Source organism: Taeniopygia guttata, chromosome Z (assembly GCF_048771995.1).
Source record: "Taeniopygia guttata chromosome Z, bTaeGut7.mat, whole genome shotgun sequence".
NCBI lineage: Eukaryota > Metazoa > Chordata > Aves > Passeriformes > Estrildidae > Taeniopygia > Taeniopygia guttata.
The window spans coordinates 66,205,180-66,232,134 of record NC_133063.1 but is presented as its reverse complement, the minus strand read 5'-3'; the positions used below and the strand labels follow the sequence as shown (position 1 = coordinate 66,232,134).

The 26,955-nt window shown below is 40.6% G+C and overlaps 3 protein-coding genes across 8 annotated transcripts in view; 2 read left to right on the top strand and 1 right to left on the bottom strand.

The window, feature by feature from the left end:
* The window catches only part of ANKRD31 (ankyrin repeat domain 31), a 65,886-nt gene extending 64,231 nt beyond the window's left edge, over window positions 1-1,655 (bottom strand). For all 5 annotated transcript variants that reach the window (XM_072922048.1, XM_072922053.1, XM_072922050.1 and 2 more), the window contains exon 1: window positions 1,367-1,655. The gene's annotated coding sequence lies outside the window, so the exon portion shown is untranslated. The remainder of the gene's footprint in view (window positions 1-1,366) is intronic.
* Window positions 1,041-21,135, top strand: HMGCR (3-hydroxy-3-methylglutaryl-CoA reductase). Of its 2 annotated transcripts, none has more exons than XM_030257364.4 (20): window positions 1,041-1,162; window positions 4,350-4,545; window positions 4,892-5,003; window positions 5,545-5,632; window positions 5,728-5,812; window positions 8,027-8,132; window positions 8,990-9,096; window positions 9,470-9,586; window positions 10,054-10,205; window positions 11,085-11,329; window positions 11,482-11,654; window positions 12,105-12,299; window positions 13,372-13,530; window positions 13,718-13,875; window positions 15,006-15,111; window positions 16,029-16,199; window positions 18,217-18,357; window positions 18,461-18,619; window positions 18,923-19,077; window positions 19,226-21,135. In XM_030257364.4, the coding sequence occupies exons 2-20, from the start codon at window positions 4,381-4,383 to the stop codon at window positions 19,278-19,280; spliced, it is 2,649 nt and encodes an 882-aa protein (XP_030113224.1). In that variant the 5' UTR covers window positions 1,041-1,162; window positions 4,350-4,380; the 3' UTR covers window positions 19,281-21,135. The 2 variants fall into 2 exon arrangements, with proteins under 2 accessions (XP_030113224.1, XP_030113225.1); XM_030257365.4 differs by having other exon boundaries at window positions 1,068-1,176.
* Window positions 21,136-25,373: 4,238 nt separating this feature from the next.
* On the top strand, window positions 25,374-26,381 carry MED18 (mediator complex subunit 18). Its single transcript, XM_002188042.7, has 2 exons — window positions 25,374-25,533; window positions 25,697-26,381. The coding sequence occupies exons 1-2, from the start codon at window positions 25,461-25,463 to the stop codon at window positions 26,248-26,250; spliced, it is 627 nt and encodes a 208-aa protein (XP_002188078.1). The 5' UTR covers window positions 25,374-25,460; the 3' UTR covers window positions 26,251-26,381.
* Window positions 26,382-26,955: the final 574 nt, after the last annotated feature.

Below are 26,955 nucleotides of genomic sequence, written 5' to 3'. Positions count from 1 at the left end.
ATGGATATGCAGCAGTAAATTACTAAGATTTAGAAACGCGAATGAAAAGTGTATTTACAGGTTAAAAGAGCTGGTACTATTTCATCACTCCCAACAAACTGCTTTGGGTGGAGTTCTTCGGAAACCTTTTTATCAGCACTTCCTTTTTTGAGGTTCACGTTAATGTTTCACGGCACACAGTGTCATGTGGAGCTACTAGACATATTTCCAAGTGAGGTGGCACATGTAAAATGCAGTCTGAGGAAAGCCGGGGCGTGGATCATCCACTGCAAAAACGTGCAGGTATTGCAGTTGAGCATGCTCAGCCCCAGGAACACGGAATGGCCCCTGCCACCCTGCAGTGTTGTTTTGCAGCCCGGTGATTCGGTACCCAGGAGAGCTACACCATCGGTTGAGATAGAAGAGACCTCTGGAGACCATCTAAAGATCACCTAGCAAAGATTACACACGAACGCATCCTGGAGGGTCTCTCAGGGCTTCCTATACATCACGAACCAAAAACTGCACTTCTTCTGTGGCCGAAAGCCACAAACATATATATTACTTTGCTTTTAGCTTCTCCCGGTAGTCAGGGGCAGCGCTGCTTCCCACAAACAAGAGCTGGGAATGTCCACGCTTCTAATGACTCGGCAAAGCGTGGTATCACAGGGCGGTATCGGAGGCGTGCAGGGGAACTCGCCCCGGCTCTAGCCGCAGCCGCAGCCGCACCCCTAGCCCAAGCTCCGGCTCCAGCACCAGAACCGGTGCCGGTGCCGGTGCCCGAGCCCGAGCCCGAGCCCGAGCCCGAGCTTGGCGGCGGGGCGCGGCTCGGGGCGGGCCCGCGAGGTGGAGGCAGCGCTCCCCAAGCGGTCCAATCAGCGTGCGCGGGGCGGGGAGCGCGGCGTCCCATTGGCGGGCGGCGCATGGCGCGATGGCGTGTTCGGCGCTGCTGATGGCGCGTGGGGCCGCGCGGCGCTCGGCGGGCCGTTGCCGCGGCGCCGCGGCGGGTGACGCGCGCGGGAGGGGCGTGGCGCGCGCTCGCCATTGGCCGCGCGATCGGGCGATGGCGGTGGCGGCCGCGCGCCCTTGCGCGGCGGGGCGGGGCGCGGCGCGGGGCCGGCGGGGCGCGGCGGGGCCGCCCGGGTAGTGCGGGGCGCGGCGGGACGGAGCAGGGAGCGCGGCGGTGAGCGGGGACCGGTGCGCTACGGGCGGGGGGGGGGCCCGGGGCTGGTAACGTGGGTACCGGGGCGGGCGGGCACCGGCTCCGGGCGCCGGGTGCGGTTCGGAAAGGCGGCGTCGCTGTCGCCGCCCGCCCGGAGCGGTGGCCCTGCGCTTCACCGCCGCTCCGGGTGCCGTGCGGGGGATGCCCGCGCCGCTGTCCCGTTACCTGCCTGCCGCTTCCGGGCTGCGCCGATGGGCCTGCGAGGCGGAGGCTTCCCCCTCTCCACAAAAAATGCCCCTCTGGCGGCGTGTCAGGGTCCCTGTGCTGTCCTGTGCCTCCGGGTGAGCTCCGCACGGGTGTTCCCCCGGCTGCAGCCGCTCGGTGCCTGTGGGTACTGCTGAGTCAGACAGCAGGAGATGGGCGATCAGTGCTGATCGAATAGATGGTGTTGCAGAGGAGTGCTCTGAGGTTAGGGACAGCTGTGTAACAAACCTTAAAAATTCAAGAAGCAAGTTGTGATCTTACGTGGGTGGTAATTGCTCTAAGCAATTACATACGACCGGTCTAGTTTGCTTTTTACACTCTGGTTAATTTTTGAGAGGGCCACATTTGGGGTTTGTTGGTATTTTGTATTCTGTTTTTATTCCTAAAATGCATTGCGTTATTTTCTATTCTCAGAAATTTTTTATTGAAAACGCAAACGGGATTTAGAAAGCATCCCTTTTGAACCACCATTTTGAAACTCAATAGAATTACATAGATGTTAGATTTTAGCTTTATATTTAATGTTACGTCTTGCTAATTCCAAGCCACAAGGCAGTGTTTGTGCATAAGTATTTTAAACAGAAATATCAGCTGATGTTTTGCACTGAATTTTTTTACAGCACTGTAATGCAGAATCAGTGTGTGAAATCATGAATATTTTCTAGAAGAATCAACTGCACAGTAGAAAGCATCCTGTGCGTTGGGCAGGTTAAATAAACACAAAAACTTTAAAGAATCATTTTATGTTAGGACTTAGTATCACTCAGCCCCAAGATGAGTGAGGATCCATCCTGTATTTCAAGATAGCAGCAGTTAATAATACAAGTAAGATACTATGGGTCATTATATAATAAATGAATTAATGCATTTCCCCCCTTAATTAATTATGTGAAGCCATTTTACTTTTACCATTTTTGCTTAGAAAGGGGAAAAACAATTTGTCAATAAAAGATTCTGAAATCTTTCTAGCCATTCTAATTGTTTTTTGTGATTGTCAGATAATCATTCCAACTTGCTGAAATAGTTGTATTGGCAGTATTACTAGGTTTAGGAGTGATAGAACTCTATATAAAGCCATGTTGTAACTGCTATTTATGATTTTCCTGAAATAGAGTAGTATTCAAAATTGTGTTTTCAGGGGATGTTGTGATGCCTTTTCTATATTTTGTGTTGTTTAAAAATCTTCAGCACAGGTATCCTTTTGGCTGGGTTTTATATTTGTTTTCCTAATTAAAACATACCTTCCATTGTGCTGAGGAGGAAATTATAATACCAGGGTGGAACAGCTTTGCAAGAACATAAATTTACAGAACGGAATGAAGAGTATATGATATAGGGGAAAAGAAGCGATAATATCAGCTTTAAAAGGAGTGGGTTAGTTTTTAATTTTGTTTTTAAAAAGCATTCAGTCATGAAATGGAATAATTTGTTCTTAAGGTAGGCAATCTTCTCAATTATTTTCCCATTTTGGTTCCATGAGCCACGAACATCCTGCCACACCTTCACTGTGGAAGGATAAAGACAAATGAATAGTTGCTGTTGGTGTTCATGTGATTTAGATTGGTATTGGTAGGAAACCAAGATGATTCCAATATCTTCAGGAGCACTTAGGCAGATAGATTTGCCTATCTGTTATGTTCTCCATTGAATGCCAGCTTCATTTTTCATGTCAAAGCAAAATAAGTAATACCAAAAGCCCTATGGATGGATTGTTGCAAGGACAGCACAAATGGATTTTTTTATCCACTTTGAGGTGGTGGTATGTAGAGCCCTCAGGCCTCCATGGAAATCTTGCAGTATTAAGTTGGTAAATGTAAATTACAGATTGTCCCTGTTAGTCAGGCTATTAAGCATTTTTTGAACTTTACAGTACAATTTTGTAAGCTGTTGGTTTTGTGCAGTGAGGAAAGTCCAGTTACTAATGTATGTGAGAATGTTATGGCAATTTGTTTCTATGCCATAAAACATACGTAAAGATCTTTGGCAGACTTACATAAAGAAACAACACAGAGAAGATAGACCAGGATGTGTTGAGCATTCCTGTTGTTCGTTATGTGAAAGACAGCTGTGAACATTTGTGGTGAATGTTCACCACAATGTCTGTTACAACAGACATTGGTGTCTGTTGTAAGCAAAGGGATGGTGAAATGCACCAGTAAACAGGGAATAGTAAAGGGTAGAAGAGAACTGCCACAATACTGTTATGTGAGGACTTGCATGCTTTAGACAAAGAGGGAATATTTTTGAATGTAATTAATTTGTATCACAGAATAATATTGAACAGAGAGTAGAGAAGACACAGTCAGAAATATAACACTGCAGTTCCTGCTCTTGAGTATTACCAGTAATGGTTAATTGATAATTTTTAATCACTTGTCAGTATTTTTGACAGGAAGAATGAGTACAGAGAAATAACAGAATTTGGTGAGTACTTACATAGACATTAAAAACAAGAATTTTGAGTCAAAGCAGTATCAAAATTGTATGATAGGAGGGTTTCGAGACATCTTGTTAGAGTAGTGATGCCTTACTGTTAGAATCACAGAATCTTCTGATATGAAGGGATCCACAAAAGTCATGGAGTTCAGCTGTTAAATGAATGTTCTGTGTTGGTATTGAACCCTCAACCTTGGCATTAATTAGTGCCATACTCTAATGGAGGACCTAATCCCAGTGGCAAAGACCATGAAGAAACCAGGAACATGTGTAGTGCAAAAAAAAAAAAGATTGAGAAGACAGTAGCAGATCATACTGTATTTTGGAATATTAGAAGTAGATGTGTTTTACATGGAAGATTGAAGGAAAGGTAAAGATTAGTTTCCTTACTCATCTCTGTCTTAAGTGATTTTGCTTTTATTTCCTGAAGGATGTCTTGCAGGAAAGTGTAGAGCTGTCTCTTTTTTCACTAAGTCTTGTACTCATATGAAGTATTCCTTTGCTGCAGGTTTGCTAAGTATAGAAAAACAGCCTTGAAAATGCTGTCCAGACTCTTCCGAATGCATGGCCTTTTTGTAGCCTCTCATCCATGGGAAGTCATTGTGGGAACAGTGACTCTCACTATCTGCATGATGTCTATGAAGATGTTCACTGGGAATGATAAAATCTGTGGCTGGAATTATGAGTGCCCCAAACTTGAAGAAGTAAGGATTTAAAATAATTTTATAGTATTTGGTGTTAGTCAGTAGATACACGGTTTTCTACAGAATATGATCAAGCTGTGGCATATTAGGATTAAAGTAGCCATGTGGAAGCTTCTTCATGGCCATCTTTTCTTATTTTGGATATTAAAGCTGTATGCAAACAGTGATGCACTAATGACCAAGCATTTTAGTATTTCAGTATTTTTTGTTTTTAAGGCAAGCCTAGCAGTGATATTTCTTTTATTTTGGAACTTCACTTGTAATGCAGCTTCAAAATGGACTTAACATTTCACAGTGGGTTTTCATTAGTGTAAAAGCTAACTAAATTGCTTTGTATTTCATACAGGATGTTCTGAGCAGTGACATCATCATCCTGACAATCACACGCTGCATAGCAATTCTGTATATATATTTCCAGTTTCAGAACTTAAGGCAGCTTGGATCAAAATACATTTTAGGTATTGTATCTGATTTTTGTATTTCCTGTATGCGTTTTAATTGTGGGGGAAGTTGTTTAGCTAAATTGGTAACAAACACTAACCTTTTATTCCTTATGTTCACAACAGCATTATTTTAATTATTTTTAGATAGCAGAAAAAATCTTTTGCTTGTACAAAAAAAGTACTATTTTTTTGTGAAAGGTTGTATTTATAGTATTATATAAATGCTAAAAATGTCATTCTTGTAATAACTGTTTATTATGTGAAATACTTAAAATTGTAGAGCTCTTTAAGCCAGTTTTAATTTTACTTAAAGTGAGATTTATGGCTTATTTCTGAGTCTTATTTTGATTGCATTATAAATTTTAGATTTTAATATCTATAAAAATAGCATCTACTTCAGTTTATATCTCAGCTGCTGTTAATGCAGTGAGCCAGGAATTATTCATTTGTCATGATTGATCTAAAAGCTGGGAGTATTTTGGGGTTTTTTTTTCTTTTTCTTTTCCTCTTCCAACATATATAAATGAAGAATTTCCCATTCTCATGTTTTTTTAAGGTATTGCTGGCCTCTTCACAATCTTCTCAAGTTTCGTTTTTAGTACGGTGGTAATTCACTTCTTGGATAAAGAACTGACAGGTTTAAAGTAAGTAATGAATTGTTATTCTGGATTTCAGGCTTACCTTTTTTATTTCCTGTACCATAAACCTTGAATTTTAACATATGCCTCTTTTATTTCAGCGAAGCTTTACCATTCTTCCTGCTTCTGATTGATTTGTCAAGGGCAAGTGCATTAGCCAAATTTGCGCTCAGTTCCAACTCACAGGTCAGAAGAGTTATTTTTGAGGCTTTTTTGGTTGGTTGGTGCTTTACTTTGGGATTTTTGTTTGCTTATCATGCAATGGTGATTTTTAATTTAATGTTCAGAATAGAACATTGTCCCATGGCAGGTGATTAGAACCTAGGTGAGCTTTAAGGCCCTCTCAAGACAAGCCAGTTTATAATTGTATGAGTAATCCAAGTGGAGACACATACAGACAAATAATGTCTTGGGGATACATAAATAACAAGAATCTGATTCTGTCCAGATTCTATCTTCTCTTGTCTTCAAGCCAGATCAGTGTTCAAGTGAATAGTAATATGGTAAAACTAGTGTGCATGGCCATGTGCATTGTTAATTGTATGTATGAGCATGATTTCGTTAAATCTGAACTTTAAACCAGCAATGCTTACAGCTCTTTCAAGGAAGCTAGAGTTCCTAGACAAAGGCTTCCTTAAAATGGTTACTGACAGATAATTTCTACGGCTCAGGACCAGTATCTAAAGACACATCCAGTGTTACTGTGTTACAACTGAAAAAAGCATGTTTTTAGGCCAAATGTTAGCAGAAGGAATGTAGCATATGTGCAAACAACATCCATGCTCTGATACATTTCACACAATACAGTAGGAGAGGTTGACGGGACATCTTGCTTATCATACCTGGTAATGTTTGTTTCCTAATAGATCAAATTCTGAAATAAAAGTATATTAAGTGGTATTACCATGTGCTTACAAAATACTGTACATGGCACTTTCACATACTAATTGTGACAAAACATTATGTGTTATATTTTAATTTGATGTATATTGCAATGTAAAGTTTCCATATATGCAATACAATGTGTTTTATATTATTTTATGATTACTGCAGGTACAGAATTTTTTACTGTTTTTAAGAGAATATTTTACAAATAGGTTTCTTCTACAGTTTTTTTCCCTCTGCTGCCCCAAAAATACCATCACCAGGAAAATAGTAGCAAACTCTCTAGAGTTTCATGCCTGCTTTCTTGAGGAAATCTCTTTCCCCAGCAGAAAGCTTTAGTGCCTTTTGTGACCTCTTTTCTATCAGCTGAGTGTACAGAGTTAAGTATAAAATACTAAAGTAATAGTAGTTGGGGTACAGATACGTGATTGTAGGAAATTTTTAAATACCATGACACAGGTGCCTTCTATTTCATATCTTCAGATTTAGAAGTGGTGTTCTTTTGAATTTACTGTAATTAGTGTCTCTGCCCATCAGTGTTGTAGAAGCTTAGAATACTGCTAAGGCAAAGGTAGAGAAATTAATCAAAATTAAATAATTTTGTGTCAATAGACTGTGAAAGTATAATAACTTAGAGGAAATAGAATGCATTCTCTGTATGCTTTCTCATAATAGTTCATTTTCAATAAATGTTTTACAAGGCCTTACTGTCGGAACCCAAAATGTCCCTCAGACATTTTTAGAGGTTCCAGGCCTTGGTCAGAAGCATTTTAGACCCTGGCAAGCAGCTGAAAACAGCTGTGATTTTAAGTTTGAACCATGGAATGAATTACCAACTTTGAGGGTGGAACAAGCAGTCACAGAATGTTAGATGGTATAGTAAAAGTAGTCACAAATTAGAGGGTAAAATTTTTTAGTGTTGTACAGGGGGGTTTTAGTACCTGTACAGGGGGGTTTTCACTTTGTACAGGGGGGTCAGGAGTTCTAAGATGGAGGAAAGTGGTCCTTATCTTATTCTTCCTCCTTCTTCTTCCTTACCTCCATGTTCTTGGTGATGTTGGCATTCACAGATTGGTTTAGAGTAGAAAAGCACATTGTAACGTAGATAGTAGGTATTGGGGAAAATCTATAAACATATAGTACGTAATATATCATATAAAAGATAGCAGCAGCTTTGGGCGGAGAGAGAGACGACGAAGACACCGGACAGTGAGGGTGTCAGGAGAGTGTGTACCTCTGCCTGGGCCGCAGACCAAAGCAGCCGCAGCGGGCGAGGACAATCTTTTAGATAGCTAGCAATAAACTACCTTGAGACCGGACAACAAGAGGCTGTGGAGTTTTTCTTTGGAAGCACGGGTTGGAGGAGAGACTTTACCACCACACGAGAGCCCCAAATCAATCCCGGGGTTCTCACACCTTACCACCATAAATGCTACTCTGTTTACTAGTCATATTATATCTAACTTAATTTGATTTTTTGTCTTCATGTTAATGGACAGAATTTTTTTTTCCTAGGATGAAGTAAGAGAAAATATTTCACGTGGGATGGCAATACTAGGCCCTACGTTTACCCTGGATGCACTTGTGGAGTGTCTTGTAATTGGTGTTGGTACGATGTCAGGTGAGCCATACAGTCTAAGAGTTTAAATATTTCCAGTTAAAAAAGGCTTTTTAAGAGACATTAGGATATTGAGAGTTTCAAATAATAGGTGTTACCTATGAGAGTGGGGTGACTTAATCTATTTATTTATCTGTCTCCTGATTAGCTTATTTTACTGGTTTTGTGCAAATATGAATAATATATGCGTGTTGAACCAAAATTTGAAATACTAGTAATGGCTTTCCTTGAGCATTGTGTAGTAGGAATGAACTTCTATGCAAATATTTTCTAAGATTTGGTTTGGGTTTTTTTCCAACTACATTGCATACCTTAACACCATCATCTTTATATCTTAGAGTCAAAAACTCATTTTGGTGTTGTATATAGTTTTTTTTTAAGCAATTTATACTGTTAGCTCTTTCATCGTTACTAAGGTGGTTGTGTAATGCATGTGCAACATAGCTGCCATGGCTTTTTCTGGATACTTGTAAAGAAGTAGGTGGGGTGTATACTGTTACTTCTCGCCTGAACATCCCATATTTGAAAAGGGAGTTCAGTACATAATGTTGGCTGATTTGTTTGCTCAAATAAGTGAGGAGTTTCAAGCTTCCATTATAAAGTTTGAAATCTTGGTGAACTGCATTTCTGTTCATTTAGAATTACACCTTAAAATACTTTTCTGTCAATACATAAATATATATTATGCTTATAATAAGCCAATCACAATGAATAGGGCTTAAGATGCTTGTTTTTAATTAATCTTGAGAGTTCCTTCTGTAATCTGCAATGTGAGTTTAATGTTCTCTTTCTTAGTCCAGCAGCACTTCTTCAGCTATAGCTAATTGCATATTCAAATGTAAAACTGTCTTTTTATTTAGGTGTGCGACAGCTTGAAATTATGTGCTGTTTTGGCTGTATGTCTGTTCTTGCCAACTACTTTGTCTTCATGACCTTCTTTCCAGCTTGTGTGTCCTTGGTATTAGAGGTAAGACCAACTTCAAGACAACCTCAAGTTTAGTATTCAGCCCTGTGCTTCTGTAGGCTGTACCTTTCATCATGGAGTTACATACCAGCATGTTCATCTTCCTTTCAAAATAAACTGGTGACAATAACATGTAAATATCACTGTAAAATATCATTGAGTCACACTCAGTAGTAGTTGTGATCTAAAGCAAACTAAACAGATGATACTGTAACTTATTGTCTGTCCAGGTTTTTCACAATTGAAAGTCTAACTCTAGACTCTAGAGTTTTTTGAGTAATTTCTCAATAATCAAATAAAAATGTAATGTGGAATCTTCTTTGTTGGTTCTTCTAATAGGTACTATATATGACCTATTTTTGTTATTTGTTTGCAGCTTTCAAGAGAGAGTCGTGAAGGACGCCCTATATGGCAGCTTAGTCATTTTGCTCGTGTTCTGGAAGAAGAAGAGAATAAACCAAATCCTGTGACGCAGAGGGTCAAAATTATAATGGTTTGTGCCTCTTTTTCACCTGTGGTTATGCAATCAGCAAGGTGTCCTGGTGCAAAAATCAAGCTTTTGTTTCCTATAGACCTGTATTCTGCAGTCACAGTTTTTAATTAACTTTATCTACACTGTCATTTTCCTGCCTATACATACCATTTCTGAACCAAGCACTCAGAGCTCTTTCACGTGTGCTCTCTCTAACCCCTGCAGTACCCTCAGCTTCCTTTTCTTATTTCTTGAGTGAGAGAAAAAATGTGGGTGGGACGCATCCAAAGCTACTATATAATAGTGTCACAGTCGGCCAAAAAGGGTGTTAATTAGAGGTGTGGAAAATCAGCTTTTGGATTTTAGAGGCATGGGAAGCATGGGGAGGAAAAAAAAACCCAAACAAAAAGAGGGCAGTATTTACTCTTCGTAGGTTATATACCAAGTTACATTTGAAAATTAATACTTGTTTTGTGTTTTTGATACAGTCACTGGGTTTGGTTCTTGTTCACGCCCACAGTCGTTGGATAGCAGAACCAGCTGCTCAAAACAGTACTGTTGAGAATTCAGTGGGATTGGATGAGAATGCACCAAAGAGAATTGAGCCGAATGTTTCACTGTGGCAGTTCTACCTTTCTCGGTGGGTGGCTTCACAGAAGTGTGATTGTACTGTATTTCTACTGCTGCCAAGCTAGAAGCTTGATCTCCTAGATCACAAGACTTGCAGACTTACAGGTCTGACCACTGAAGGACTTCTTGGAACATTTTGTCACTTCTTGGTAACATTTCAGAAGGAATGTCAATATTAAACCATTTGTCCAAACCCTTGAAGTAGTCAAGAACATGATCAAAAGCTAGCTGTCCTGCATGCATCAAAACACTGTCTTTTTCCACTAGCATCTTTCACAGCATACTGGGAAATAATTTTAAGACTGCACTAGAGTAATTACTTACACTAGAGTAATTACTTACACAGAGTTTATGACCATTCACACCTAAATGCAAAAGCTGCAAAACCCATTTTATACTATGGCTTTTCCTTCAGCTCAATTCAAGTTAGTGTCACCTGTTATTTCATGTTATTTCTGAGAACTCAGAACTTTCTGGTATAGACATGGGGTTTTTGTCCCTTCTTAGTAGTTCATCTTGCATCATAGTAGTCCTAATTAGTAGAGGATGATAAATTAAACTTGCCATTGGGGGACAGGTGTCAAATCAATTTGATGTAGCTATCAGTGAATCTTTTACAGTCATTTTTCCTACTAGGGCTGCTGTTTAGCCAGATTTATGTAACTATTTAATGACATCTGAAGGTTTTCATGTTGATAGTAGTATGAAGGATTATTTTTCCACCCTAGCTTAGCATACTTCAATGTCCTGGTAGAAAATATCTTCTGATTGGAATTTCTGTAACTATGTGATAATGGAATTATTACCCTTTCTGAAGCAGAAAATGTCAGAATGCTGTTATAAACAACAAATTGTATATTCTCTACAATTACTTTCTGATCACTTTTAGAATGGCCAGTATGGATATTGAGCAAGTAATCACACTTGGATTAGCCCTTCTCCTTGCTGTCAAATATATTTTCTTTGAGCAAGCGGAGACTGAATCTACCCTCTCACTGAAGAATCCCATAACATCTCCTGTGATGGTACAGAAAAAGGTCCCTGAAAATTGTTGCAGGAAGCAGGCTGGACTTCTGAAAAACAATCAGAAAACTAACACAGGAGAAGAAGCTATTATTCCCAAAGATGAAAATGGTAGGTAATTTTTATAGTTCTAAAGTCTGGACCCATTAAGGAATATTTGGAACAAATTGTGCAATCTTTGGTAGCATATTAAATTTGGTAACAGAACTTCAGAATTTTGAAAACCTGATAATAATAAAAATATTTTTATTATCTTTGTGCAGCTGAAGTCATAAAACCTGTATTAGCAGAGTCATCAACCAAGGCTACATTTGTGGTTGGCAGTTCCAGCCCTGTGGAAACTTCTTCATGTCACAGTGGAAAAGAGGAAGAGATTGAGTTACCTAAAGAACCACGTTCTATTGAGGAATGTGTTCGTATACTTGGAAATGCACAGGTATGAAAAAATAACCTTTTTATTTAACCTCTACTGCAACATCTGATTTAAGAATTGTTGGGAGTTTTTCCCAGGTTTTAGATAATCCTATTGGTTGTAATACCATTCTTCAGGACATTACATGGTTTTAATAACATTGGGGGTGTGTCAGTCACAACTAAAACAAAACGCTTTAATGAGTTACTTCTCGAATCAGTTGAGAAGGGTGGGAGAAGGGATCAGCTTCATTATTCATAGCATACCAAGTCTTCGGAGCTTCATCATGTACATGTACGAGTGGGTCTGTGATTATGAAAATTTTTGATCATATGTTGGCCTGCTATAAAACCTGATATTGGCAGTTGACCCCTTTAACAAAGTACAGTTGTTACTCTTTTTCTGTTAGAAACATTTGAAAGGATTTTCACCAGGAGAATCTCTATTTTCTCTCTCCACCTTTTATGTTTCCAGGAAGGAGCAAAATTTCTTACTGATGCTGAGGTTATCAGCTTAGTTAATGCTAAGCATATTCCTGCATACAAACTGGAAACCCTGATGGAAACCCAGGAGCGAGGTGTATCCATTCGCAGACAGATGTTATCTAAGAAACTTCCTGAACCTTCATCTTTGCAGTATCTTCCTTATAGGAATTATAATTATTCTTTGGTAAGTACAAAGTAGGCTCACTGTAAAGCAAGAACTCACTGTAAAACTATTTTCCAAACACATGAGGAAGAAAAATGTGAACCTGTTGGAATGAGTCCAGAGGAGGCTACTAAGTTGATCAGGGGGTTGGAATAGCTCACCTCTGAGGACAGGGTAATAGAGTTGGGGTTTTTCATCCTGGAAGAGGAAGCTTTGGGAAGACCTTAAAGCACTTTCCAGTATCTGAAGGGGGCTTACAAGAGAGCGGAAGAGGGACACTGTACAAGGGGTAACAACCTTTAGCTGAAGAAGGGGAGATCTAGATGTTAGGAAGAAATTCTTCGCTGTGAGTGTGGTGAGACACTGGAATAGGTTGCCCAGAGAAGGTGTGGATGGCCCAATTCTGGCACTGTTCAAAGCCTGGCTGGATGGGGCTCTGAGCGGCCTGGTCTAGTGAAAGACTACCCTGTCTTTGGCAGGGGCGTTGGAACTAGATGGTCTTTATGGTCCCTTCCAACCCAAACGTGTCTATGGTTCTTTGAAATAAATCCACCATATGGTTCTATGAAATAAATAGTTATATATGTGAGTTAACAAAAAGCACGGTCAAAACTGATGTAGAAGGAAAAAAAGAAAAGCAAACATGAGGCAGCACCTTTAATTGCTCTTGATGTTTTTAAACCTAGGGTGGTGCGTGAGTTTTGTAAGTTATCAAAAAAATATTTCCTATCAAAGTATGCAGCTGACTTATCTAAGAAACGCAGAGTTCTGCTAATACTGAGCCGCAGTTCAACTGAATGATAATACTACCTTGAGCACAAGTTAAAATTGAAAATTATTTTAAATTAATTTTAAATCTTTAAGATTATTTAAGGATCTGTACAGAATTCAATACATCTGTCTAGTGTTGAAAAGCATTAGCTGTTGATAGCTGTAGCTGTTAACTTTTTGAGGTGGCAATGAGTTGCTTTATGGGTAAATTTGTGGGTGTTTTACAAAGATTCCTTGGTGTAGTCACAGGCATTGTATGTAGTATGCTGTACTGTACCACTGGAGTGTAACCTGAGTGATTGTTTTGTATTATTTCTGTAAGGTGATGGGAGCTTGCTGTGAAAACGTGATTGGATATATGCCTATTCCTGTAGGCGTAGCAGGACCACTGGTTTTGGATAACAAAGAGTTTCAGGTGCCAATGGCAACAACAGAAGGATGTCTTGTAGCAAGCACAAACAGAGGATGTAGAGCAATATATGTAAGTATTGTGTGACTTGAAAAGCTTAGAAAACTTCCTATATTATAAACATATATAAATATAAAGCATAAAAATATGCATTATATAAACCTAAACATATTCAGGTTTATATAATGCATATTTTTGATTTCTTGGAAACTAATATTTCAGTAATCTTACTTTATCCCCCTTCTGCTTTGGTTTTTAGCTTGGTGGAGGAGCAACTAGCCGCATTCTGGCAGATGGGATGACTCGAGGACCTGTTGTAAGGTTGCCCACTGCTTGCCAGGCTGCGGAGGTGAAAGTCTGGCTTGAAAGTCCCGAAGGTTTTAAAATAATGAAGGAAGCTTTTGACAGCACAAGTAGGTTAGTTCGATGGCTGTTCCAGCTTCATTTCCAGACATGAGACCTCTATGGATGGTAGAAAGATCTCAGTTTGAGTACTGCAATAGGGGATATTACATCTCTGTTTTGGCTGTTCCAATGTTGTAAGTATCTAAGAGGACAGAAGTCACTCTGGCTGTGTGCCAAGGCTAGGAATAAGCATTTTTCACTGATGATGGTAAACGACCTTGTATTAACAACAAATAGATACACATTGCATAATAATTAATAGAATATTTGTCCAAGCATTTTTTTTAAATCCTATAAACTTATTTTGATTTTTACTAGGCAGAGTGACTTTAACTGTAGTTACTATGCAGAAAAAACCCTCAAAGTTTGGTCTTAAGCCTTGCAGATTATATTGTTAATTAATTTATCTGTGAGGTTTCAGAGAATACAAGGTAGACTAAAGAAATGCTAAACAAATGTAAACCAGTGATAAGAATAAGTCTATTTCAAGCCCTAGAGTTTCTGTAGGGCTTATGATGACCTTCTTGCTTTAGGAAGATTCAGAGAGAGATTTTCTTACCAGTTGGGGTTCTTAACAAGTGTCAGCCAAAGATACATCTGTATTTTGGCCAGAATCAGTCCAAGCTGCTTTTAAAATGCAGTATTTTCTGTGTTTTGAGTGACTTGTGCAACTTGCACTATTGAAGGTAGCATGCTTTTTGCCTTGCTGTAAAACTTACATCAGAATTTCCAAAGGCCTCATTATTACTTTATATCTGGTAGTGAGATGTTTTAAGGAATACAAATTAATAAAATATATGTTAGCAGTTCAGGATATTTTATTTCTTGAAGTTCAGGGATAGAAAACATAAAAAGGCAGTGAACACTTCTACAGTGAATATTTTTGTAGTAGTTACTCAAGAAAGCACTGGAAGGGTTCAAGAAATTATTGGATGTAGCACTTGGTGCTGTTGTCCTGTTGAAAAGATGATTGTCTGTCAAAGACTAGACTTGCTGGTTTTACAGCTCTCTTCCAAATTATTCGTAAGGAAAATCTGTGATTCTGTATTTAGCAGCGCAATTTGCAAAGATTTGCTGTCATTTTGCCACTTAAAGTTAATATTCTCATGAGGATTGTAAGTAATAGTTAAATTTTCTTGCAGGTTTGCCCGCCTACAAAAACTTCTCATCAGTTTGGCTGGTCGTAACCTTTATATCCGTTTTCAGTCTGGAACAGGGGATGCAATGGGAATGAATATGATTTCAAAAGTAAGGACAAGTACCCTTAAAAATGGGTATTCCTTTTTAAAAATAGCGTAATAACCTGTGACATCTGAAAGACAGAAAAACAAGACACAGTGGTCTTTGCACAAAATAATAAAAATGTTTGATTTTGTGAAGTGTAGACGAAACTAAGAAGAGAATGATGAAATAAAAAAGTAATTTTTTATTTTATATTTTTAATAATTATTTAAAGAAAGAATTTTTGGTAATAGAAGATGCTAAGCTGGTTGCACTGTTGCTTTGAGCCAAAGATTTTTATCCAGCAATAATTATTCTGTTACTGTGTTTTTCACTTCCTTGTTAATAAAGATTTAGGAGTGGCAGTGGAGAGGTGTTCTCTAATTTTGCTTATTTGTTTTTATGCAAACATGGGGAAGAACTTGAGATGTGATCCTTGGATTGCTAGGATGGCTTATGCTATAGGAAATGAATAGTCTTAGACTTAAACTTCATATAGAATAGGCAGTCAGAACCATCATAAAAGTGGATCTGATCATAGACAAGTCCTAATGTAGCAGATTTTCTCGTCTGATTTCCTGGTGTAGAGAAGCTCTTTCCACTACATCAGAAATTAATTTATTCCATGCCTGTAATGTTTTACTTGGTTCCTGTTGTATCTTCAGTATGATAACCACATGTCCATGTACCTAGAATGGATCCAGGGATTCTGTATGTACCGGGAAAAATAGTTATTCCCCAGTATAATTCCCAAAGTGATTAGAAAAAGATAGTCATAATTGTTTGTGGTTTTCTCCCTCCTGTTTCTTGTTTCTTTATTATATTGTGTTCTTTCCTTCCAGTGTAACTGATTATCTGGTTAGAATGCTGTTCCAATATAGCTGTTTTGCATAGCTTGAATAGCTTGTTTTGTACCCAGCCTATTGCGTGTTTCTCTCTAACAGGGTACTGAAAAAGCACTGGCGAGGCTGAATGAAGAGTTTCCTGACCTTCAGGTTATAGCTATCAGTGGTAACTACTGTACGGACAAAAAACCTGCTGCTATAAACTGGATAGAAGGAAGAGGAAAGTCAGTTGTCTGTGAAGCAGTCATTCCAGCTAAGGTGGTTAGAGAAGTAAGTGTCTGCTCTTTTGTTTATAAAAATACATACATTTTGCAAAACTGAAGCTTACTTTACATTGTAAATGTGAACTGAAAGTTGTTTTCCAGGTAAGGATAGTTCTTACACATCTCTTCAGGTACTTCTGTAGGATAAGCCATTTCTCTGCATCAGTAGATACTTCTTTTTTCATTGTGGCTAGTGTGAAATAGTGTGTTTGTATTTATGATGCATATCTAGTTGAAAGCATTAGGATTTTCATGGTTAACCTTTGAAAAATTATGCTACATTTTGACAGATGTTTACATGTAGTGTTTTGTCTGCCATTAAACCTAGTCTTTTAACCCTTTCACACATATTTTGTCTCACATGCACCTGGCTTTCTCTTCAGTATTTATATGCTTCCTACTACAATGGAAACAGATAATCAATCAGGTGGTTTACTTACTCCAGAGCTGTCTTGGCATCTTGCATGACCAAGGGTATTGCTTTATAAGAAATGCCAGTTGTCCTCCATTACAGCAGTGTCTTAGATTCTCTTCCACCTGAGTTCAGAAGATAGCTTCTGTGTCAGATAAAATCCATTGCCTCTTACGTGGTTGTCAGTGCTGACCATGGGAGACAATATCCAGGGAAGACTCACTACATTGTAACACTTGTTTAAGATCTTATAAATGGATGTTTGCACGTTGGATAGGGTTTGGGTTTTTTGTTTTGTTTTGTTTTTTGGGGTTTCTTTGCTTACTTTCCCCTAATGATTTGTCCCTTTTGGGAAACTACATAAACTTCTAGAACTAGTCTTCTGGGCAGTATTCTACAGTCCAGCTTTGTCTTGTGTGAGAACTACCTTCATGTTGATTCTATTTGATGATACCAATCCAGTTTTGTACTGGGAGAGATGCTTAAGACTTGTTATCTTCGCTCAACGGCTCAAAACTTTACAGCTCTGATATAGCCTGTCCATCTTCCCAGCTATTCTCATTTTCAGACTGAAAAGTACTAGTTTCTCTATCAGCAATTAGTAAATAGACTTCTAGTATGTCTCTGAACATGCTTGCTTCTGCATCTTTTACAGTTCTACCATGTCTAAAAGTCTGAGTACAGAGTTGGACAGAGGATCTAACTGTGTGTGCAGAATGCATTTATACATTGACATCGTTCATGTCTTCTGGGGTCATTTACTGTTTTTCAAATTGTTGTCACTGACAATATCTATTATAACCTCAGGATTTCATTCCAGGGTAGTAACAGTGAAGTAGTCCTTTCATAATGGGCATTGATAATTTTTAGGTAAATTTGGGAAGGTTTTCCTCAAACCCCAGCCCTGTATGTCACCACATTTACTATATTGAACTCTTAATACATAAATGTTGTATTTTTGTCAGCGCTGCAGATTTGGTGCAGATTTCTGTAAATACTATTCCTACTGTGCAGGAATATCTTAAATTTTGCTCAACAACAGTATCTCTCTGGACCATCTTTGATAATTTTTATATTCAGTGTAAATCTCTTACTTGAAAGTTTCAAAATACAGTCACTATAGTATAAATGTGCCACTTAATTTAATATAAGTGTTCGTAGTATTAATTACCTATGCAGAATAGTGGTTTGTGTTGGAACTTTTCAGTTTGGCTCCATATTCATATGCAAAACAAATTTGGGAAGAGTTCAGTGTCTGGAACAACTTGAATGTTACAATCATGTCAAGATAAATTAATGGGATATTTCTGCCAAGATGATTTTGCTTGTTCCATTCTGAATATAAGGAGACTTTGAAATGGAGTACCCAGCTGTGAGCTTTCTCAAAGGCCTGTGCAAGTCCAGACATTTTGTATTGATTTTTCAATTGTTAATTGGACATCCTACATTTGAAAATCTCCTTTGGAGCAAAAATAAAAGGTATCCAGGACAATGATTGAGTCAAATTCCATTAAGCAAACAAGGGGTGAGGGCCATGAATAACCATAAGTAGAGTATTTCTACTCCTGCCTGAGGAAATGGGTAGTAAAAGTGTATCTATCACTGTGTCCAGGTGTTGAAAACAACTACAGAAGATCTAGTTGAAGTTAATATAAACAAAAATTTGGTGGGTTCTGCGATGGCTGGTAGCATAGGTGGCTACAACGCACATGCAGCAAACATTGTGACAGCGATCTACATTGCCTGTGGTCAGGTAGGTTTGTTTTACACCAGTTCACATTTTCTTTAGTTCAGTAATTCTTAATCAAACACTGATTTAAGTGTCTGGATTGTTGTTTCTCCTCCTTGATCTGAAGGATGCTGCACAGAATGTGGGCAGCTCCAACTGCATCACTTTGATGGAGAGAACTGGTTCCACCAACGAAGACCTGTACATCAGCTGCACGATGCCTTCTATAGAAATAGGCACTGTTGGCGGAGGCACCAACTTGCTCCCACAGCAGGCCTGTTTGCAGGTACAGTTCTGAAAGTGGAAAGCAACTTACCTTCTCAAATCAAAGGTTGCTTTCATGTGGTGTGCAAGCAATATTGTGGGAATGGGGCTGCTTGAAACTTGGAGTATTTTGTATGAAAATGTTAGAAATGCCTAATGAATTGTTTTCATATATCCAGTTTCTAAAGCTTAAGACATTTACTAATGTCTTAATAATATTAAAGAGACTCATTGGATATCATTTAGAAATACTTACTTTAATACCAACTATATCATAAATTGACTTAGATTTCCTAGCATAATGCTACCTTGTATTTTTTTCCAGATGTTAGGGGTTCAAGGTGCAAGCCAAGACAACCCTGGTGAAAATGCCCGTCAACTTGCTAAAATTGTTTGTGCTACAGTGATGGCAGGGGAATTGTCACTAATGGCTGCTCTTGCAGCAGGGCATCTAGTCAAAAGCCACATGATCCACAACAGGTAAAAAAAGGAAAAATTTGTGTATTTCTCTGCCGTCTTGATCCTCTTACAAGTACAGGAGACTCAATAATGATTATGTGATGAATTGCAACACAAAAATGGTATAACATTTTAACTGTCTAATGTAGTTATCTTGCTGTTTTATTAGGTCGAAGATAAATCTACAGGATCTTCAAGGAACTTGCACTAAAAAGGCAGCTTGAATACTAAAATGGCTTTGAAATGAAGAATTGTTCTAGTAACTGACCAGGTGCACAAGGGAAAAAAACCAAAATCTATGAAGTTTAGAATAAAGATTGTCTTCAACTTAATGGTATCTGTGTAAGAGAAACTAAGAGATCAAGACTTGAGACTAGCTATGCTTAACCTTCTTCAGTGGTTAGAGACTGAAAGAAGTCCTGTCAGATGTCTTGAACATGTTTTTCAAATTCTTACTCTTACACATCATTTTCTGAAGAGTCAGTCTTATGTTTTTACAGGTTGAGATTATTTTGCCTCATAAGGTCCTGGTAACTACTAAACTGAAAAGTAATGTAATGTACTTCGTACATATAAAGTAACAAAACAAAAAGTTGGTGTAGACTTCGATTGAATACACTGGTCCTTGCCATCTTTATTTTCTGGTCAAACAAGCATGTTTTCTAACGTGATGGCAAGCCTAATCACTTTCTATGAACTCCCAGTTTTAATTTGTTCACATGTAAAACAGGTCTTAGACTATCAGACAGTTTAATTGAATGCTATTAGTTTAATAGAAATCTCTCTATATATATAGTACCTAATTTGCTGCTGCTTCAGTTGAGCAGTGTTCAGTGTTTAACTCCACAATTTAGGTTATTCCTTTATGTAAAACCTGTGATCTGTAAAGTTCTGAACTGTTAAATATAATCTATACTGAAGTAGGGAAGAACAGTGTCTTCAATTGTTTTGGTACTCTGTAGAAAAAATGAAATGCTAACTTCAAAACAGTTATGTGTCAGACAGGTATTTAAGTAAATGTACTTTCTCAAACATTATTTGATAGGAGTGCATTCAAACAAACGAGTCAGGAACAGATGTTTACACTTACTTAACAAGAAGTCTCTTTAGGAATATACATCCACATTGTGTACCTTATATTGGGGATTTTTATAAGGTGTTTAACGCTTATTCTCCAAGAATAGGTGCTTATCCACTGTTTCAGCTGAGATAAAACTAAGCCAGAAAACCACACTGTTCTTAAAAAATAGGAGGGGATTTTTTTCTTTTCATTTCCTTTTGAACTTTCTTTTAAAGGTGGGGAGTATTTATTTTAAGAAGAAATCTTAGTTTTTTTGTCGATGAAAAGTACTAATTAAGGGGATTCAGTGAAATTACATGTTAATGTAATAAGCAGTTTTTGTAATAAAATACTGTACTTGGACCAGTGAAGCAGTCTCAGGTGTTCTTACTGTAATAAAGAAAACCCAGGTTTATTCTGGTTTGATTCACCTTTGGGAATACTGCTAAATGCATAGCCCTGTCTAGGTAATCACAGGAGGAATATTACTAATATGCTTGATGATTTTTTGTTTGGTTGGTGTTGGAGTTTGACTTTTTGTGGGGGGAATCAGTGGATTGGGCTGGATTTCCTGCAGCATCATTCCCTAAAGCGGTGACTAGTAGAGATGTTCTAATGTGCAGATTTGATACACATCATGGTGGATTGCTTTGTAGTACATTTACACATTAATCCATTGTAATGAGCTCATAAATGTAATGTGCAAGCATGAAGACATACTACATGCTAGACATGTTATGATGCCATGTAAATAGCAAATACCATGAATGTTTATCTTCCTGCAGTATTGTTGCTACTTGCTACTATTTTTATTTAAGGAAATTTCGAATTACTTTGTTTCTATGTTCATTCAATGATTTTGTTTAACACTGGTCTGGCAATAAATGGTGGTTCAGTGTTCATTTTGGTGGATTTAACTGACATTCTGTCTGGCAGAATTAACTTTTTGTATTATTACTAAACTGTGTACATTTTGGTACAGAACTACTTTTTCAGTTTCAGTAAAACCATAGAAAACACATTGGCTTAATTGTGATGTTTTAAGCTTACTTTATGACTTAGAGATATTTGTAGAGTCTAAATTAAGAGAGTTAATGAAGAGACACTGGCAAGCAGTGCTAAACACAGCCAGGGCTGTGACACCAGAACTTCTCCCCTTGTTTGGAGAAGCCTGTTGGCACTCATTTATTCTCCTCAAAGCTTAGTTAGGCAGTTTGCCCAAGGGGGAGAACTGACTCACTGCAGCATTAGAGATACCTTCTGCTGGGGCTTGTTTGGCAAAATCAAACCACCTGTCTAGAATCAAATTTCTAGAATTGCCGTAACTTCGGTGTTGTACTTTGACCGTTGATAATGGTGAAATACTTCCCAAATCTTTTAAAACCCTAGAATTAAAAAAAAAAAACATTTGAAATAGTGTGTTTGACTCTGGTACCACCTTGCTTCTCTCTTTACCTCCTTTCTCCTCTGTGTGCTGAATCTATTTTACCCTGTAAGAAACCAGTCCCCTTCTGCTGCCTGGTGTGGAAGTTTCAGCACGGTGAGGCTTGCAGGCACTGCAGCCCCAGCTGCCTCTAGCCACACAGTTGTTGCCCACTTGGATTTCCCCAGCTGCTGCAAGGTGCTGTCAGTGAACTGAGCACTACTGAACCTTCCTGATGGAGGGAGCAGCTCCAGTGCAGGGATGCACACCACATGCACCCTGACATGGCTGTGATACCAGAAGCCTGGTATAGCAGGTGCTGGCCTGGGGAGATGTGGCTTTGCCAGGCTCCAGCACAGGCATTCCTAGGCAGGCACACTCATTCCTGGACAAGAGCACTGTGGGAGACCACTTCCTTTCTCGGAGTGTACAAGTACACTGGGTGTGTCAGTGCACAGACCCTGGACAATTTTTGTGCTTGATGTGAACCTTGCTCATATGGTGAATACCATATGAGAAAATACCATATGAGCCCTGGGAAAAGCTGTAGTAGAGGGCCTGTCTTATTCCTTCCAGCTGCCTTTTGGGGTGAAGTGAGAGCTCTGGCTACTCCTCAGAGTGTTTTTCAGATATGTGATCCTCTCCATCTCCTTTAGGACATGGCTTACCATTTTCAAGGTCATATCCTCTTCCTCCTTTGGCTTTGGTATGGGAAGGTTAATATTGCAGGTTTATACTTGCTGAGACAAGACGATGGTTTGGGATCCTGTCTTGCCTCAGGGCAAGTTCATATTCCTGTCAGGTTCGCCTTGCCCTGCAGAGTGGCGACACTGCATCCAGTGACACCCCTAGTACTGACAATTCCATACCTTGTCCTCCTGCCTGGGCATGACTGCTGCCCCAGGCTCACCTTGCTTACACCTTGTGGAATGGGGGAGGCCTGCTTCCAAAGCTGACCTCACTTCAGTGCTCCAAGGCTTTTGTATTACATAATACAAAACTACTTAGCATCCTATCTTAACCACCAGCTTTACTTCAGTTTGCTCGCAGGTGAAGCTTTAGCCCCAGCTTTCACAGGTTGCTCCCATTCCGTTCCCACTAGGATTCAGGCCTTCTAGAAGAATATGGTAGGTTGACCTTACTGTTGTTTGCCTCCACTCACATAGGACAGGAAAGAGAAATTGTAAAGGCAAAAATGAGAAGACATTCAGATGGAGACTGCTTAGGAGGTAAAGTGAAGCCACACACAGAAAGCAGAATAAAGAATTTATTCACAATTCCCTATCAGCAAGAAGAGCTTTGGGTTAGGGTAACACTAATAGTTACTTGGGAAAACAAATGCCATAACCGTGAATGTCCCCACTTTCTTATCTTTTTCCCAGAGCTTTTGGTGCTGGGCACAATGCCATCTGGTATGGAATATTGGTGTGATCAGTTGGGATCAGATGTGACTCCCTTTGCTCCTTCAGAGCCTCTTACCTCTAGCCTGCTCACTGGCAGTGAATGCAGGAGAAAAATAAAACCTTGATGCTGGCAACCCCTCCTCAGCAACAGCTAAAATACTGCTGTGTAACCAATGTTCTTAGTCACAAATCCAGAACACAGCCTCATACAGGCTGCTATGGAGACAACTAATTTCATCCCAGCCACAGCCTGTATAAAAATAGAAAATCTGGATCTTGGCACCAATACCCACAAGAAGTGAGATCCACAACAGCCAAGTAAACACCAGCTCTTAGCATCAGAGAAGAGTATGGGTTGCAAGGGACTTAAAAGAGCATTAATTTCCAACCCCCCTACTGCTGGCAGGCACACCTCCACTACACCAGAGAACTGCAGAATTGTTTAGGTTGGAACAGAATTTTAGAATCATTGAGTCCAACTCTAAACCTAACATTACTAAGTCCACAGGCTAAAAAGGCATCAGCCTGATGCACCTGACACGTTCCTTCCTGACACGCTTCCTGTTGTGTGGTCTGATAACACTCAGTGAAACAGACATGATGCAGTTTTCTTCCTCTCCCTGGATCCTCCTGGAGGCCTCTCCCATGGACACAGTGCACCAGACAGAACCTGAGTGTCAAGAGAAGCCAGTCATGTTTCCTTTCGCCTCCTTGCAGCTTTCCTTTCCTTTCTCTTCCACCTCATACCAGGCAGCAGTTGCAGAATGGAAAAAAATCACCTCTTTCTTTATCCTTCACCAGAAACATAAGGTCAGGTTGCTCAAAGCCCCATCTAACCTGACCTTGAACACTTCCAGTCATGGTCCAGCCATAACTTCCAAGTTCCAGCATCTCAGCACCCTCACAAGAAATAATTTCTTCCTTACCCAGTTTATCCTTCTGGAGGAGAATTCTACAAGGTCAGTCCACACTTTCACAAGCTGGAACATCAGGATAAAATTAACCATGACTGCCCTGGGAGGGCATGACTATGCCATTTCTCATTTGCAGGTCTTTGGCTTGTACCAATATTTATATAATTTTTATGGGGGGTGTCAGTGGATACCACCGCTGTGTAGATACTGACAAATGAAAAATGGACATACTGTTCACATTCTGTGTGGCACAAAGGTTTGTTACACAAAAGACTGCTAAGAGAAATGTCACATTTATAACTCTGTTTTGGGTATTGACAGGAGCAAATTCAGCTGGTACATACTGAGCATTTCCATCACTTTCTGAAAACAGGGGCTTTTCTGCCTAGAAATGGCATACATCCTACCAGGCCCAGATGAGATTTCTGCCTTTTACTGCAGGAGCTGAAGCTTGGCCCACAACACCCCAGAGCAACAGCCCCTTTGCTGTCGCTGTGAGACAGATTGGACCATTTTTGGTAGAGATTTTCCACAGAATTAATTGCATGTGCCACCTCTCCCTGGGCAGTGATGTGGGTGCAGCCACAATGACCCCTGATGGCTGGTCCTGCCTGCTGCCCTCCCAACCCTCCTGCTGTGCCACCTGCGCTGAGGTCAGGCTGGCAGCAAGCCCTTTGAGATTTGGGGCCCTCAAGATTTGAGGTCTCAAGATTTGAACCAAACTTTGCAATTCTTTTTTTTCCAGTTGTTAATCAGAAGCTGTAGCTGAACAGTTATGATTAAGCAATCGCACTGTGAATGTTGCATACTTGGCTTGTCTTTTGTTTTGAGGAAGAGAGAAGACAATCCCAAGATGAAGGGACTCTCTGGATGAGATCTGCCAGGAGTGAAGTCAGGACTGCCAGGAGTCTGACTGAGGGAAGGCAATTCCACCACACCCTGACCCAAGGGACGGAAGAACCATCCTTGCAGACCAAAAGGGCTCTTCTCGTGGAGAAGAAAGACACACAACTTGGGTTTGAGTACTAATTAAAAGAAAAGTAGTATAACTTACAGCTAACAAATGCTGACACCTTGGTTTATTAAAAGGTATAAATAGTGTAGAGGTTTGATGATCACAGAGCCAGCCTTTCGTGGGTTACCTCCTGATTCCCGGCTTTGGGCAAACTAGAATAAAAGGCAGAAACACGGCATCACAGAATCGTTAAGGCTGGGCGGGACTTTTGGCGATCATCCAGCCCAGCACCCTTGCTGAGGCAGGGTCACCCAGAGCAGGTGACACAGGAACACATCCAGGTAGGTTTTGAATGGCTCCAGAGAGAGGCACTCCACAACCTCCCTGGCAGCCTGTTCAGTGCTCGGCCCCCCTGAGCACAAGGAACTCGTTCGCTACGCCAAGCGAAGGCACAAGAAGCCGCGTTCCGAAGCGACCTCGGCCGCGCTCCTGACTCGAACCCGCCCGGGCCGTGTGAGGGGAGCGGGGCGGGGCCAGCGCCGGCCCCGCCCCCTCGGGCCCCCCGCCCCGCCCCGCCGGGCCGCCAGGGGGCGCTGCCGCCGCTCTGCGCGGCGCTGCCAGCGAGGCCGCGGGGCCGGTGCGGAGCGCGATGGAGGCGCCGCCGGTGACCATGATGCCCGTCACGGGCGGCACCATCAACATGATGGAGTACCTGCTCCAAGGTAGGCGGCTGCGGGACCAAGCAGCGCGGGCAGCCGCGGGCAGCGGCGGGCGGGGGGCTGGCGCCGCGCACGGGCGGGCCGGAAGGCGCCGGGGCGGGCGCGCTGCGTAGGGAGCCCAGCTCGGCCTATGGGGGAGGCGACGGTCGTGGCGCTATCTCCGCAGGGAGCGTGCTGGACCAGAGCCTGGAGAGCCTCCTGCACCGCCTGCGCGGGCTGTGCGACAACATGGAGCCCGAGACCTTCCTGGACCACGAGATGGTGTTCCTGCTGAAGGGGCAGCAGGCCAGCCCCTTCGTGCTGCGCGCCCGGCGCTCCATGGACAAGAGCGGGATGCCCTGGCACCTGCGCTATCTGGGACAGCCCGAAATAGGCGACAAGAACCGCCACGCGCTGGTGCGCAACTGCGTGGACATCGCCACCTCCGACAACCTGACGGACTTCCTGGTGGAGATGGGCTTCCGCATGGACCACGAGTTCGTGGCCAAAGGGCACGTATTCCGCAAGGGCATCATGAAGATCATGGTGTACAAGATCTTCCGTATACTGATGCCAGGAAACACAGAGAGCATTGAGCCGCTCTCCCTCTCCTACTTGGTGGAGCTCAATGTAGTTGCGCCAGCAGGGCAGGACATTGTTTCTGATGACATGAGGAACTTTGCTGAGCAGCTGAAGCCTCTAGTACACCTGGAGAAAATTGACCCCAAAAGACTAATGTGATAGACAGTCTGGGTCATTAAGGCACTGGTTTTGTGTTTCAGAAAAGGATGTTTTTCTAAAAAGCTTTTTGTGGGCAAATCAGAACAGGGAGAAGGGAATAAAGTACTGTGTATCAGTTTTGGCAGCTGCAATTCCTGAGTGTTTTTTCTTTCACTTGTGAATATGAACAAAAGTGGACACTTCAAATTAGCACTGTTAAAAAAAATCAGTAAATGTTAATACCCATAGTGTTCTTTCTCTTGCATGGGAGTTAACTTTAAAAGCCTGTTGCCTAACAGTCTAAAAATGTCAGACTTACCGGAATTCATCCCTCTGTGTACTCAGATCCCACTGCTGTCTTAAGATTTTTAAAGCACAATTTGTGTAGCCTACTTAGTCATCCAAAACTTTTCTATTCAGTAATAGAGGAAGTTAATACGGTTTAATGCAGGAGGTTTTTTTCACACAAGCATAAACACAGAGACTGCTGTATAAAAGGGCAGCTAACTGTACACCTCTTCACCAAAGCTTATGTGACAGGAACAGGTACTTGTTAGGGAAACTGTTTCTTCTGATGTAACCAAAGTTAGAAGTAGAAGAAAATCTAGTAATATTAACATTTGCAAGTGGTTTTCCCCATCTTTTAACAGTGTTCCATTATTTTCATTGGAATTGGTTAGGATAATCTTAGTTAATAAGAAAGTAAATTACCAGGTACTTTTTATT